General features: G+C 40.3%; 1 protein-coding gene across 7 annotated transcripts in view; it reads left to right on the top strand.

Annotated features, from left to right (window-relative positions):
• Positions 1 to 13,515, top strand: part of dock4b (dedicator of cytokinesis 4b) — a 169,673-nt gene that overhangs the window by 37,790 nt on the left and 118,368 nt on the right. For all 7 annotated transcript variants that reach the window (XM_084710674.1, XM_084710671.1, XM_084710670.1 and 4 more), the window contains exon 2: positions 12,292 to 12,375. In XM_084710674.1, the coding sequence (XP_084566800.1) occupies positions 12,292 to 12,375 (84 nt within the window). The remainder of the gene's footprint in view (positions 1 to 12,291; positions 12,376 to 13,515) is intronic.

The following is a 13,515-nucleotide window of genomic DNA, read 5'->3' as shown; positions in this document are numbered from 1 at the left end:
CTCAGCTCCATGGAGCGTTTGAGTGCCTTTCAGCTCGTTGTTTTGGGTTAATAGTCTTCACCTTTAATGTTTTTGTTTGCTCTCATCAGCCTCGTTTTCAGGCAGCCGTTTTCATAGAAAAAAAAATGGTGCTAAACCTAGTGTACACAGTACCAAACAGACAGTCAAAGCTCGCAGAAAAGTGGTGAAGATGTAGCTAAATAGCTATTTTTTTAAGCTCAGGGATTGGTGGAGACCAAGAGTCACAAGGAGAGTAAACACTGGGCTAAGATTTGTCTCGTGGACAGACATGGCTACAGATGAATGCTAACGTTGCTCTGTATTTGCAGGATTTGTAAATAGGCAGTTATTTGGTAACACATTTAGCCACACAACTTTATTTGAGAATATGTCGATGCTGTTTGTAATTTGTTGCATCTCCCTCAAGTGGCCTTAAAATCAATTATTGCGGCTTTAATAAATGCAACACACCAGATGACGATGACAGCTTTTCTTTCACGCTTTACTTGTTTGGTTTACTCTCTAGTGTTTATTTACAGGCACAAAGACGCTGCAGTTTTATTCTGGTGGCATCTCGACAGCCATCCTCTGGTCCTCCAGGGGAGAGCTGACGTCAGTGCGGGCGGGTTTGTTATTGGCAAGAATGCCTTCCAACCCAGTCACAGGAAGTGTCCCTTATGTTGTCATCGCCTCATTGGATGTGACTAACTATCCCAAGGTAGAATGGAAACAAACTACAGAAAAATGAGATAGGATTAGAGAGAGGACCCTTTTTAGTTGCTTAAGAAAGTGTACAAACGGCTTTAAAATATTCGTTGTCTGATTATGCACAAGGAATACTGATGTCACACTCCATTGATAAATACTACAGGAAAAAAACGACAAATTTATGCAGGTGAGATAAAACCTCCCAAGGGGATTATAATAATAATAATCATCTCATCTCAACTTTGGCATCAGTGGGCTATCTAATGCATGCACTTAGCTACTGACACACACACACGCTGATTACACACACACGTAGTCAGATTAATGTCTGGGAATGAGGTGAGGTTTTAGCGTACTGACCTATATTTCTATTTAATCTGAGTCATTTATGATTTCTCCCGCTCAGGCCGGTGGGACAGACTGAATGGTGCTGCTGTTGCTCTCCATTTTCCTGCTCTTTATGACTCGGGCAAAAGCTGATGTTACCTTAGTGGATAATCATGCTAATGAAGAAGTTAATGGAAAGAATATTGTGTTTTTACTGTTCTTCCACGTTAAATGCCTTCTGTGCAAGTGTAACATGACAAACTGCATGTGTATCTATGTGTCAGGATGTGTTTACAGCAGGCTCTCCTTAGCTTTTCTCCATAAGTATGCTACTTAAGGTTTAATTTTTCCTTAGCTGAGGAAGTTATTTGAGGCTGTTGCACATAATCCTTCAAAAAGTTTCTTTATTTTAGGAAGAACCTTAAAGCACTTGCATGGAAGCAGCCATGTTTGTCTTCCTTATTTTGGTTGCTAAGGTCTTTCATGCTGTGGGTTGTTTAGCTAACTTTAAGGGATACTTTAAGTATAACACCAGGATATGGAGAAAATCTTAAATACTACAATAAACATTTAAGTATACTTTGCGCAGTTGATTTTATTCTATGGAAGTCTTAACTTGGAAATCTTTACCCAAAGTGAAACCAGCCCGAACCACTGGTCTCACTTTGCAGACCATTTAATTAGTAAAATAAAATGACAAAAATTGCTCCAAAAACAAAAACAAAACTAAAACAACAATTGCTGACGGACTTCAGATGATTAGTGCAACTGGCCCCTGCTCTTTGTGAGCTGATGTTACCGTAGCACTAATGAACAAGTTAATGAAATGAGTTGTTTTTTTACTTCTTTCAGTGTTCATCACCTTCAACACTTTACTTAGAAAGTATAACTTGACAGACTCGGTGTGTGTGTGTGTGTGTATGTGAAGATGTGTTCACAGCAGGATCTTCAGTGTTAATCATGTTTGAGGAGAAGTGGAGGGAAGAAGCAGCAGGAGTTCATAGAAGTTTACAGACACCTTCTCTTTTTATCAGATGGCTGTGTGTGTGTGTGTGTGTGTGTGTGTGTGTGTGTGTGTGTCACCTGCATGGCTTGTGTTTATTTTTAGGTTCTTTCATGCATCAGTTACTGTAGGTATCGGGTAAGATTTCACATTCGGGCTCTGACACTGAGGCGGTCCTGAAATGATATTGAGCCCTGAGCTGGACTTTTTTTTTCCATGCAGCCATTACAAAAAAAAAAGTAATAACATTCCTCCCACAACTCTGCCTTGAAAGCTTCTGCTCCAGCGGCGTGATTTGAGCGAAGGGTTATTGTTGCCGGCGAGCGGTTTTGTGATGGCGGTAAGGTTGCTATCTCCGTGCACACAAAGGCAGCGAAAGGAACCTGGCGGTCCGTCAATGGAGACGGCGAAATGAAAGCCGTTCCTCCTGGGTGATTCTGCCGGCCCGGCTTTTGTCCGCGCTGCCTATCAGACCTCCATGTCGGCACACGTGTGTGGTTTTTTGTCTGTTTCTGTGTGCACCAACTGCCAAGCTGACTCCTGTTCAAGGCCTTCTTAGCGCTGCTACACTGTAAAATGAAACTGATGAGAAATGAGACTGAATTTGAAAAGACAAGTTAAGGTAATTTTGTAATGATTCAAATGGATCAACTTTTCTAGTCAAAATAAACTTTATTAAATCTGTTGCACTTAAGAAAACATGCTCAGTAAGCTTAAAGTTATAATATGTAAGATTTTTTAATTAAAATGTCTAATAACACAACTCGTATGTTATATATTTTGTTGAGTTGTGTACTTCCATTATCCCAAATGTTTCTGATAATGTTCAAAACCAGAGAAATCCCTAATCTGTTCATCTTAATGGTGCATTTCCTGCTTGCCGTTGCTAGCTAGTTGCTATAACATCCAGAAAAACATGAGATGTGTCAGAGAGAGTTTAATATGGGGTGTTCAACAATGACTACCATGATCCCACGCTGGTTCATATCATCAAACTACTTCTTTTATTAGTGTCTTATTGTGAGAGACTCCTAGAGGCAACATTTACATATTGTGCTTTTAACTCACAAAAGTTGGTGTCTGCGATGCCTTGATATCTTAAGTTGGCTGAATTTGAATGGACAGATTGAGGTCATTTTTCTTAAATAAACTTGATATTAACACAGTTGCACTTAAGAAAACATGTTCAATAAGTTTAAGATATTAAGTTGGACCAACAACTGTGTCTCCAGCTCACTGTTTGGACTGCAGTGCTCATTTTTGGACGCCCAGTTGCTCCTTTAAATGAAGAAAGATGAGTTCTGCTAAATTCCTGGATGTTTTTTTTTTTTTTTTTTTACAGTGTACTTTCAGACCTCTGCCTGCTTGCTCTCTTCTCCCGCCGCCGACCCCTGTTGTCTCCCCTGCTTTAAAATGCACGATGCCACTTCCCAGCACTCCAAGCTCAACCAGAGAAATCACCTTCTTGCAGATGCACACGAGCGCGCACACACCGACTTAATCTGCCCGTAAAGCTGTCAGATACCTCTCCCGCTCTGTCACACTCGTGTGAGTTTGTGTGTATTCGTGTGTCTGCGAGTGTGTTTCATATATGCATAAACACGTCTTTGTGGTCTGGATTTTCTTCCCCCTACATGATCCTTGAGTAAGTCCTCGTGTGTTGTGTTAACCACATTCACAGACTGGCTGCCTTCAATCCATGAGGCGGTGGGACACTTACAATATTTTGACATGACGTGGAGGCATTTTAGCCCCTTTAACCTCACCACATAGAAAGATAAATGCTAGACGCTTTTGATTAGGAACACAGTGTGCATGGAGTTGGCAAAGAGAAAGCATAGCTGAGCTGGTTTTGGTCTGAGGAGGAATGTTTTAGTCACATTGCTGGAATAAAAGGCACTTTTGGTTTGGCAGCTCTGACAGCGTTATGCTTTTGGACAGTGGATGTGCAGAACACAGAGTGTGCAGTGCGAGGAAGTGAAGAGGTTTATTGGTATAGTTCATCTCAGTTCTCTGTTACTGTAGGTGCTTTTTAAAGTTTTCACCTCATAAATGTGTAAGAAACAGGATGAAAACAAGCGCTGGTTCCCCATTTTGGACGTCATTCTTCCCTTCTTCAGAATCATCTCATTGACATGTTTTTGAACCTCAAATGGATAGTTTGGATTTTTTTTTTTTATGTGGGGTTGTATGAGGTAATTATGGACAGTCAGTGCATTAGCTACAGAAGGTATCAGTCAGCACAGAAACTAAATAAAGTACAGCTGTGGACAGAGTCAGCCACAAAAGGTATTTTAGCAATTTTAGAAAATCAGTTTACGCTATATTTAGAATATTTTCACTGCCTTACTTTGCTGCGAAACAGCCTTTTCTAATGGGAAACTATTGCTGTATAAGCTGTTCTTTCCAAATCAGCCAAACTCCATTAATAGAATCAGTTGCAGAACACAGGAATTATTGGTCTACTGGTGCCTCGACCAGTTCAATCACTCTCCTTTTTCTCCTTTCTTTCTTTCTTTCTTTCTTTCTTTCTTTCTGTTTTAAATATGCCATGTCTACTGACTTTTTGCTGCATTATCTACAGACTTTGCTGATCTAAACTTGAATAAGACAAATTTTTTTTACCTCAATCCACTTCAGTTTTTTATTAAAATAGCTAATTTAAAAAAAAAATTGCCATTACATTTTTAGTTTTTGTAGTTGTTGTAATTTGTTATAACCTGCTTGCAAGTCTTGTTTGTGTTATTGTGTGACTTTGGCAAATATGAACTCTGCAACACCTGTGTTCTGTAAAGTAAAAATACTGATTTCACCCATGGATATAACGGTGATTTCCTGTAGAGAAATGCTTTCTGAAGGCAAAGTAAAGCAGTGAAAATATTCTTAATGTAGACTACAATTAAAGTGATAATGATTTTTTAGGTGGCCGTTCATAAGTCGCTAAAATGTCTTTTCACCTGTGCTGGTACTCTTAACTGCTTATTCAAACTGGGGGCGTGATGATTGGCATCTACTGTAGGTAATTAGGTAGGCAGGCAAGTAATACACAGACCATAGATAAGTACCTCAAACAAGCCCGCATTAGATAATCCGAACTATCCCTTTAATGCTTGTGTGGGTTTAATAGTGCGCGCTCTTATATTCCCACACACAAATTAAATATTCATGATCCTTACATTTGGCAGCAGTGGAGGCCAGTGGAGCACCACCGGTTGCCATGTTGTCGAATTAGCATATTAATGATATAAATGCTGTATAATTAACATGTGGAGTGGATTATGCACGTGAATCATTGTCAGATCAGTCGGAGAGAAGAAAGGGTCAGGCTAATGAGGTTAAAAAGCACATTAACCAGCGCTTTGAGTGAAAATTTGCCACATGATTTAGTGCAACAAAAGCTGGTAAAAAAGCTTTGGGCTACGAGGCACAAATCAGTGGCTTCTTCATGCTTCTTTAATGTTTTTACTTTAATGGTGAAACCTCTGTAAAAATTGAGTCTAGCAGAAACATAATATCGAAGCTTTGATCACTTATGGCACACCTGCCTCACTTTTTTTTGAAAGAGCTCGGGCTGTTTTTGAAGGAGGAGCACTGGTCTTCTTCCTACTCTGGGCCTGTGGCGGTCTATGTTCTTCTAAGGGGCTTAGACTGAGCAACGAGCGGACCGAACGTAACGTGGTTTGACAAGCCTTGACTCCAAGTGGCAGCCTAAAACACATGCAAGCCTAATCCGAGCCAGTAGGCTTTCTAGGGATCTCGGCTTACTCAGCAGAATGCACTTGCACACCAGCAGACACAGATAAAGTCCTGATGGATTAAAGCGAGGTGAAAGCGCATTAAAGAGATCGAAGTGCAACCTCTGACTTCAAGATCCCATGTGGACACAGTCGCTGTCAGTTAATGAGTGGATTATCCGCTTCCAGTGCAACTTTGTTTGGTCAGATATGTGAGGTAGGACTGCGAATAATGATTTTTTTCATTATTGATGAAGCTATCCATTTTCAATAATTAATTAGCAATCATTTGGATTATGCAGATCCAGAAATGCCCGTCTCAAGTCCCAAAAGCTCAAGGTTACATTTTCATAAGTTTGGATTTGTCTGAGCTGACCAGTCCAAAAGTCAGACATATTCAGTATTATTCAAGTCCTGGACAAAGGGAAATTTTGGTCATTACAAAACAAAGGAGCCAGCTCGTAGGGATCTTCACCACTTATTAAACTTAGTTTCTAAAAATATCGCACCATTTCATGCTGACCAAGTCTTTTCTTTTAGGGTTCTAGCAGCTCCCACGCATTTTTCTGAACATTTCTGTGATTCAGACAACCTGAGGTCTGCTTCTAACATGGCCATGCAGTAGAAAGAGTAACACGTCATTTTTACTTGAGGTCTTAGTTCATGCTCCTCAATTCCACTTGGATTCCGCTCAGGCAGTGACATACTGACAACCTGAGACCCAAAGGAACACGAGGGCATACTTTTTAGATTGCATCAGACTGAATATAATATGGACTCCCATCTCGGGCCCCGTGTCAGGTGTGGGGTTGCTGCTCTGTTGCTTAAAACTGCAAGAACGTGTGAAGACATCTGCTCTCTGTGGTTTGGTGAATGGGTCGCTCACTTGCTTTTGTAAATTAAACAAAAGCATTTTGATTTTCCGATCTTTTAGATGATGATTAGTAATGTTCAAGGTCTCTATTATTATCAGTGCATACAATGCTGCCTGGTGATTTTGACAAACTCTGACCTTTTTACCTCATTCCAAGTTTCTTTACGTTCTCTCCGTATCACTCATTTTATGACCTTCACATATGCCGAGAAATCCCCCAGTGACATTGTCAACTGTCACGTTGGGGGAGTGTTGCACTGTGAAGACACAGTGGCACACTGCATCAGTGTAAAACCACCAGCTCCCCACCAGAGACCCTGTAAATTTTTATTTTAGCTCCTGTATTTGCTCTCTGTTGATGCATTTGTCAGTCTCGATTCCTTCACCTCCAGAGAAAACTGACAATACATGTAGTTTTTCCCCCCATCTGCGTCTCTTTGTTGTTTCTGTTTGTTTATCCATGTGCGCATGGCTCCTCCAGACTGCCATCTTTGTGTAATGTCTAGTTTGGGGATGATGGTTTGGTCGAGAATAGCAGCGTCCTCGCCGTGACCCAGTGGGCCTGGTGGTGTCACATAGAATCAGACAGTGTGTGTTTGGGTGTGTCAGAGAGGATCAGAGTTGGCCTTTTGGTAGCTGAAACGCTGGTCATCGCAGGCCATCTGGAAACAGGGTCTGACAAGTTCAATAGATAGACAATGTGTGTGTGTTCATGTCACATCTGAGCATCAGCAGGTCTGCTTTTGTTCAGTTTATGAAATGGGATATTCATGCACCAGTGGCAACCACTTAGACGTGCTATGTTTGTGTGTGTGTGTGTCTGTGGTGTGTGTGTGTGTGTGTGTATGTGCATTGGCCCGTTTATAGGATTTTCCCCCTGCTATGCCTGTTCTTGTACTCTGCGGCAGCTGTGTGGTCGAACAGCCACTAATGGCATCTTTTCCCCCATTCGTACTCGCTGTTCTCTTGCAGTGATGCCTCAAACATGGTTATGAAACACTTGTGACAAAGAGATTTATTACACAGCTTTGTTAAATAATTGATTCTGATTGGCCAATTATGCCATCGGAGGGTCTGTTATACCTGAATAACAGACTGTTGCTACGAACACTGTTGGAGCAATAAGATCATTCTTAAATAAAAAAAATCTTAAATAAAAAAAATAAAATAAAAATAAATTTTTTTAAATTAATGTTTTGTGCCCAATTATTGTAGCTGTGTAATAATAATGTACAGTGAGTTGGTCATTATTGCAAAATAAATCCCTTCAAGGTGATTCAGCAATTCACGACTTCATTGTGTCGTAATTACGAGTTCAGGAGTTCTGTTTGAATGCAGCACTTACATTATCCCTTACTTATTACGTGGCTTTGGAAATACTTGATTCCGATTGGTCAGTTTCTGCATTCTAAGGTGTGTTGCTATGAGTAACAGACCGTTGCTATGGATGCAGCTCTGATCATAGACTCTGGAGGAGCAATTAAGTCTTTCTTAAATCAATAAAATCATTTAAAATTTATATTTTATGTCAAATTATTGTTTTTTTAAGGAAGTAGCAGGATAATGTACAGTGAGCAAGTCCTTATTGTGAAATAGGCTAAACTCCTTGAGGGTGATTCAAGACCCCTCCACAAACCATCCTTTTTTTTTGCAATAATGACCCACTCACCGTGCGTTACGCTTTATGTAATTGAGGCAGGATATTTTATACTTTGATAATAAACATTATTGTCCAAAGTGACATGAACAGTAAACTTTCGCTGGTGTTTTGAATAATTGCATGGGTCAAACAACAACAGATCAATACCCAAGTGTAAGCACCTTGCCTGTCTCCTCAGTGTTTTGTTTGGCAGTTAGCCAGCCCAGACAGTTGACAGACAGACAGACAGACAGTCAGCCGGATGACAGGCAGTTAGAGACAGACGGACAGACAGCAGCTGGCTTGTGGATCGACGGGCGAGAAGCTTTCATTTCTCAGCAGAAGAAAAAAAAAAACAAAAAAAAAACAGCAACTTGAAACTGAATAATTCAGTCGACTGCAGCTGGGAAAGTCACTTGGATAATTCATGCATTGGGCACACGAGTGTGTTTGCTGTGATTGCCTCTGTGTGTGCGTGTGCGAGAGAGTGATTGGGCTTTGAATGAATTACAAAATAGGCAAGTTTCGGGTCTAGCCGTGTATGTGTGTGTGTGCACAAGCGGTTGGTCTTTGAATGAATTACAAAGTCAGATGTGCACTTGTGACAAATCCCTTGTAAAGATAGTGTTTCTGCAGCTCTGGGGATAACGAGGACCTGGCGAAGCCTCAGCAAAAAATGTGCAAGGACGCAGACTAACACACATACACACACACACACGGTTTCAGACGGCGCAGCAGAGTGTCTAGCTGCTGTTTGATTTCATCAGCAGACTTGATCTCAGTGTCAACATGAGAAAGTGGGTGGGTGTAATCCAACTGAATCCTCTCTTGGGTTGTGGGCCAGTCTGCCAGCAAAAACCCTAAAAAATATAAACTCAAACACCTCTGGCTGTTCACCTCAGATTTTCAGTCCCAGTCCCAGTCCCAGTGCATCCAAAAGTTGTGTGTCCAGCATAATGCTACAGCAACTAGAGTCCTCTTTCTATGTGGAACACTGAGAAGATGATCCTGCAATAGAACATAAAATAAAATAGTGAAGAAAATGGACATTTTGTGATGATTCCCTCAGTCCCTCAGAGATGGTGACAAAGATAATCAAGCAATATCAAATAATCCTAAATATGCCTTTAAAAAACAAAATATTTGCACTTAAATGTTTATTTTTTAAATCAAATTAGTTATCATTGATTTATTGAAATTATTGCGACTTTTTGGACTTACTGAACGGTAACACGGTGTCCACGAAACATTTCCTGTGTGTCCACCATGTTTTTACTCCAGATCTCTGGATGCAACTGGCTGTGTCTCTAAATTGGGCTGGATTAGATATAATCCCTCTCCAGTGTGAGGGAAATTCTCTCAGTGCTGTTGGGACGGTGCGTTCAGGTACACTGGACAAGCCTGCGGGAAGAAGAAATGAAATTCTCTCTAAACACTTTAGCTGTAGCGGGATCCCTCTCAGTTCTGCATGGCAGGGACTCTTGTTATACGTTTCCACTCCAAATCCCGCTGAAGCTGTCTCTCTTCCTCTGCGTGTGTGTGCCCATGTATGAATGCATGTCTGTGTGTGTGTGTGTGTGTGTGCTTGCATACGTTGCTGTTTGAATAGGCTGCTTGTGTGAATGTGTATGTGCAGACATCTCTACAGTTTGGATGGATCTGTCAGCGTTGACATTTCTGTGCCTGTATGAACATCAGTGTTCAGCGGTTGACATATCTCCGTGTACATGCAGGTTTAAGTGTGTGGGTTAATTTATCTGTGTGCATTTGTGTGTGTGTCAGGCTGCAGCGAGCGAGTCAGCGGGACACAGCTCTCTTTTTAAAGAGCTGGTTGAAGAGCTGTCAACTGACACTCTCTGCTGATGGCTGTTACACTCTCACTCTCAAAGCAGCATTCACTGCAAATGGACCATCAGCATCCCTCTGGCTCCTTACTTATTTTCCTTTTTGCATTGCTTCAAAACACATACAAACTCAAATCTTTTACACAATATGTCAGTACAGTATCCAAACATTTCCTCAAAGGTTAAGGCCTAGTTTGGATTATTTGGGGATGGGAAACTGCTGTTATATAAACCAAATATCACTCTCTTCCAGTCCAACCAAGCACCATGGGCAAAATTAGTCATTTTACTTCACAGAATACAGGAGATGCTAGTTTACCACTCGTCTACTGGTTCTTTTATTTGTGTTATTTTGTGACTTCAGTGATTTAAAAGGTTAGTTCATGTTGATTGAAGTCACACAATAATACACAAAAAAAACTAGCAGATCAAGGCAGCGGTAGACCAGCGATTCCTGTGATCTGTGAGATAAAATGACTGATTTTGTCAATGAAGTTGGGTTGGTTTTGAGAAAGTGGCATTTGGCGTATATAATGGTGGTTTCCTGTGCGAAAAGCCTATCTGATGGCAAAGCAAAGTTGAGAAAATATTCTGAATATAGTGTTCACTTAGCTTAGACTTTTTTAGCTGACCATTGTGTTGTGATTTTTCTTACCACAGTGACAAAGCAACATATTCCTGTGGCATGGTGAACTGCTGCACCTTACTTAATAATAGCATATTATTGAACTTTATTGAAGCATACTTTCCTAAGTGTTTACAGTGTGTCACTTCATAAATGCTGCAGCTTTATTAATTTTTTTTGGTGTTGAAAACCGTCATTGTTATTAGCTTGTTGTTAGCCGTAACATGCCTTGTGTTGAATCTGTCACCCAATCAGAGGCTTTGTTAAGTGACTTGTTGACCAACCAGAGGCTGTGCTCCCGAGTTGTGTGTGCCAGCGCTGATCCACAATAGTACTGATGAGATTAGCCCTTCAAAACCAAAGCTCAACCCTGTGGTAGGAGTCATATGACCAAGAATTTGTGATAATGTGGTTATCGTCACAGCCCTGGCTGATTCACAGTGGTGCATCGTGTAGCTTCCGTGCTGGTGCTCCTCTCTGCTTCTCCAAACTGGGGATGTGGTGACTGGCATCGACTGTAGGTAATACACCATGAATAACCACCTCATACAAACCGACGTCAAATTATCTGAACTATCTCAATAGTGTTTCAAACTTGGCCACTTTCTTCTCACCTCCATCTGTTAGATGCATATTTCTCTCTCTGCTTCCTAACTTCTCCTTAAAGGGGCACTCAGAGAGTTTAGTATGACAGAGGACAGAAAATAATGATGTTGCATGCAGAGGCAGAGAGATCCTGTCTTTTAGTCTTTAGGATGTCAAGCTTCAAAGATCCTGGATTGTGCATTTCCCGTAATGCAACTCTGTTAGCTCCCTTTATCAGATCCAGCACCGTGCCTGGTAAATAGCAACGTCTTTCAAACTTACACACACAGTTTGTAAAACAGGCTCTCTGTTTAGTCTCCAAGTCCCATTCGAGGTCACTTTTTTCAGTCGTATTTCTCTTGTCTTCTTGACAAGTAAGCTGATCTTCATCTGTAAAATCAGTAGATGTCGTAAGGAAAAAATAGAATACATGTAAAAACTTCAGTGTATTCGGCCACAGAGGATAACTCCTTTGCTTTTCTGTGTCCGCTCTGGAAGCTGTCGTGTAAATATGGTTTCAGTCGGGGTTGTTTCAGGTCTGTAGAACACAGCAGAGATGTTATTTTACCGCCTGTACGTGTCTCTGAGGTCGTCTGCTGGCTAGTCTCTCAGAAGGAAAGGAATGAGTGTTCAGGATTGAGTGGGTGATGTTGCATTAATGCAAATATCTCCAGGACTGCTTCATATATTGTGTATTACACAGGATGTATTTATGTAACCTTGTTTCGTGCACTATTTTCAGTTTGTGCAGAAACACAGATATTTTATAAGCTTTGATTTTATTTCACCTACACAGGTTATTGATTGCACCTCCTCTCTCTTTTCCAGAAGCGTTTTGTTTTGTATGACTCTGCTTATGTCTTAGGAACTTTGTCCAACTCTGCATAACTAAGCTCAAACATTAAAGAAGAAACAACTCATGTGGGTGTTTTGTGTCTTTTCTTTGTTGTAGTGCTGGCCAGTTTCCGAGGGACTGTCCAGCATGGCCTCCCACTTGAAATTGGAGACACGGTGCAGATCCTGGAGAAATGTGAAGGTACAGTGCAAGCAGAACACACTTTAGTACTATTTTGTTTCATACACACTTAACTATGAAACAGAATAGTGCAAAGGAAGGAAAGCAATAGCTTTCGCTTGAGTAGTGAAGCAAATATGCAAAATATTAGGAACGCTTCCTCTTTTTTTATTAAATATAGCAAGTGAGTCAATGTGAAGGCTGTTACACTTGTGGATTTCCTTTATTAAATCTATAAATGATTGGTATAGGCATGCGCACATTGTACTGTATACACACACACACACACACACACACACACACACACACACACACACACACACTCACATTGATCCACAGATTTATGCATGCTACCACTGAACAGACACAGAAACAGGCACAAAGAAAAAAAATGCAAGGACACTTAGCTTTGTATTTGTCGATCAAGTACAGAAAGTTCACTTGGTTAATACCACACTACTATGGAAGCCCACGTCCACCAGTAAAATAAAATTATTAAGAATTATGACTTAACATGAGGGTCAAAATGATGAGATTAAGTCATAATTATGAGATAAAAGGTCATAATTATGAGACAAAAAGTCAAAATTATGGCATAGAAAGTCATAATTATTAGATTAAAAGTCATATTTATAAGATAAAAGTTCTAATAATGTGCTAAAAGTCATAATTGTGAGATGAAAATTCATAATTATGAATAAAAAGTCTTAATTATGAGATAAAAAACCTCCTAATGATGAGATAAGTCATAATTATGAAATTATGAAATAAAGTTATAATGATGAGATTAAAAAGTCCTAATTATGAGGTAAAAAGTCAGAATTATGGGATAAAAAATCCGGAAATAAAAAGCCCTTCATGAGAATTATGATATAGGAAGTCATAATAATTAATTTCTCGTTGTGGGGAAAATGAGTTTCCGTACTCTGGTCTAATGTCTTTTTTAGAGACATCACAGTGCAGTCTACGCAAGAAATGAGCAGCATCATATCTGTGATGAATAGCTGTGGAAATTCATGTTTGCTACTGTTTCCTGCAGCACAGACTGGCTGCTTTTCCCGCCTTCCTGCCCACGCCGAGTCTGTTTTTCTCCTCTGCTTGATTTCTCTTACACTCGTGTCTCTTTTGCTGTCTGTCTCTCCCTATCTATGTTAATATGTT

Source organism: Lutjanus erythropterus, chromosome 22 (assembly GCF_056507025.1).
Source record: "Lutjanus erythropterus isolate fLutEry1 chromosome 22, fLutEry1.hap2, whole genome shotgun sequence".
In the NCBI taxonomy this organism is placed as follows: domain Eukaryota; kingdom Metazoa; phylum Chordata; class Actinopteri; order Lutjaniformes; family Lutjanidae; genus Lutjanus; species Lutjanus erythropterus.
This window is presented reverse-complemented; position numbering and strand designations above follow the sequence as displayed.